This window comes from Mangifera indica, chromosome 6 (genome assembly GCF_011075055.1).
Source record: "Mangifera indica cultivar Alphonso chromosome 6, CATAS_Mindica_2.1, whole genome shotgun sequence".
In the NCBI taxonomy this organism is placed as follows: domain Eukaryota; kingdom Viridiplantae; phylum Streptophyta; class Magnoliopsida; order Sapindales; family Anacardiaceae; genus Mangifera; species Mangifera indica.
This window is the reverse complement of record NC_058142.1, coordinates 16,822,961-16,825,712: the sequence shown is the minus strand read 5'-3', so window position 1 is coordinate 16,825,712 and position 2,752 is coordinate 16,822,961. Positions and strand designations below refer to the sequence as shown.

The window sequence follows — 2,752 nt, the reverse complement described above, 5'->3', positions numbered from 1 at the left end:
GCAGGCAGTCAACATGAATTTGTGATATTCTTACTAATATTAAGATCTCACTTATTGGGTGAACATGATTGAAGCCAATTTTGGCTTCGATTGCTGTTTGATTCAGCTTGCTGAGATCGAGCACTCATATTTAAGCTCGGAATTGAAGCATTGATGTGATGTTAAGGTAGGTTAAACACCATGTTATTTTCACTCTGTTAAGTTTAGAGCATTGCTAGCATGGTGAATAATATTATTCATGGGATGAACAATATTACTGAATAGGTAAACGAGCAATCTCAAGCCAAATTGGATCTTGATTCAACTCAGGATTGACTTGTTGGAGTTGTTCAAACATCGAGATTTTCAAATCACCAGACATATTGCAAGATGTCGCGAACTCACCAAGTCGGACCACTGTCCATTTGTTTTTAGGCAACTTACTCAGATCCTCTTTGCGTTCAATAGTCTCATGGCAATTGGGAATGGCGAGTTGAAACTTCACTGGATGATCTTTAAATCCATATTCTCCGTCCGTCATCATTAACACAAAGTAAACACCGTAATACTTCCCAGGAGTGAGCCTTTTAGCAGAGAATACCTTGCTCACGTCAAGCCGATCGATGCGCAATAATACAGCCACCTCAACCAGAGCACCACTGCAAAAACATATTTTATTTGATTAACTATTCTTCATTTAACTAAAAATTAGGAAAAACCAATATTTATATATGTAATATATAAATACTCTGTGTCTGGCATGTAAACCCATTGCCAGCAAGTTGGATCATTTCCCCTATAGATTGTGAGCTCCCTTGCATGAAATTCGATTCTATCCTTGGGCCGTTCAGAGGAGGCGTCAATCTGGGAGTCTTCTTCCTTCAGAATGGCCTGGAGGTTGTGTGGGAGCTGAACTTGAGCTGAAGCCATCTCCTGATCACTCTTCTCTTTCAAATTCCAAGCAACTCTTACTGATGATGTTCGTTGTCCATGCACACCTAGAATTTATTGGAGGAGATGATCAAATTAATTAAATTTTTTCTTTTCATTTTTCATGAGAATCTTGTTTCGCTTTAATAATTCAAAGGGATAATTGAGAATCTGTTATCTGCAACGTACCTCTAGATAACATCATCTATTCACCGTACGTCCAATATTATTGCCCCTATATACATATGTGTATGAAAATTCTCAAGTCATAATCCTTCTGGCGGATGCATAAATCTTATTCTCCTGTGAAAACTATAAGGGTTTGTAATTTCCAGGAGATAATAGCAGTATATGCCTCTACTTTTCTTATGTATCAAACGCCTGGTTTTAATTTTTTATCTTTAATGTAGCAATATTAAATTAATTATGGATTAATTTCCTGTGAAGGATGGATTTGTGCTTGTACATAATATAATTGTGTGCTATTGAGCTATCTTTTTAGAATAAAATATCCGAATCTGTAGTCACAAAAGTAGTTATACTTTATAAAAAAATAAAATTATTATTTTAATTTCTAGACCTAAAGTGATTGTCAATATCATAAATTATTCTATAAAAAATGGACATTAATTATTTATTCTATTGAGGTAGCCAACAACGAATTTTTAATTATTCTATAGAAATTTATAAAAAATGCACATTAATTTCAAAATTATTCTATAGTCACAAAGCCGAATTTTTAATCTGTTATGCAAGCTCAATATATATCTTATCTTTAATTCTTAAAGTTGAGATCAGTCAATCAAGTTGGTGAATTTGAACTTAACATCTACTAACGTCATCAATTACTAGTGCAAAACAATGTCTTTTTATTTGTTCAAGATCAGGAAAGTAGGTGTTTTTGGATCCAACTCTTTGTCATGTAAGATCACCTATTCGTAATGTAGGTTCAAATCTATTCATACTCTCACATTCTCTAGAATTAAAAATTCACGAAGTCAGAGTCTCAGTTGACTGTTTGACTCCTCTTAAGAGAAAATTCTAGTTGACCTTCTCAACTTCGATCGTACAAGCAGTAAGCAGCTTCCACTGCCTTACTTGAAGCACTGGATGCTTTGAGTAGGCCTCGTAATATTACAAATAAAGGACTTACTGACTTGGTGACCGAGTAGGAGTTTCTCTTTCTTCCCACTACCATCACTAGTATAGATCTTTAATAATTTACTTATTTTAATCTGCCTTTCTTTCTTTTCCAAATTTTTAAGAATCTGGACATTAACTCAGACATTGCTCACCGTATTTTTGTAACAAATTACTTGCAGCCATATTAGAAGTTGTGAAAAAGAATTTTGGAGATCACCTCATTCCTAGAGAAGAGGGTGGAATCACTGGGGACACAGCATCTGATAATCTCCAGTGTATTGATCCTTTAGGTTTGTCTATCTCAAACCGTTAATCTCTTCCACCCGTATTTTGTAAAAGATTACTTCATTTGTCTTACAGAAGGTCAAATGACAATGTTGGTTTTGTTTTCAGTAGAGTTTGTGGGTGGTCCTGCTTGTTGGAATACCCTTATTTTTTTCTGCAACTGCTGGTGTGAAAATGTTCATTTTTTATTATTCTTAATGGCATCGAGTAATTTAAATTTATATATAAATGGATTTAATGTCATAATTACAGGTGGAGGATCATTCTGTAATGTTCAATAAATTCCCGTGAGTCAAACGTTATATGTGCCCAAATTGCTTTAGTATAAGTATATACTTATCCATTTTTCATCATCATGTAATTTTGGAGATTGAATGGCCATATACATTCATATGTTTTTTTGGATGATGCAATG

General features: G+C 34.2%; 1 protein-coding gene across 1 annotated transcript; it reads right to left on the bottom strand.

Moving 5' to 3' along the window:
- Nucleotides 1-253: 253 nt before the first annotated feature.
- LOC123219724 (protein PHLOEM PROTEIN 2-LIKE A1-like) lies at nt 254-909 on the bottom strand. Its single transcript, XM_044641710.1, has 2 exons — nt 728-909; nt 254-638 (listed from the first exon to the last, which is right to left on the bottom strand). Exons 1-2 carry the CDS (start codon nt 907-909, stop codon nt 254-256), a joined length of 567 nt encoding a protein of 188 aa, XP_044497645.1.
- Between the last annotated feature and the right edge of the window lie 1,843 nt (nt 910-2,752).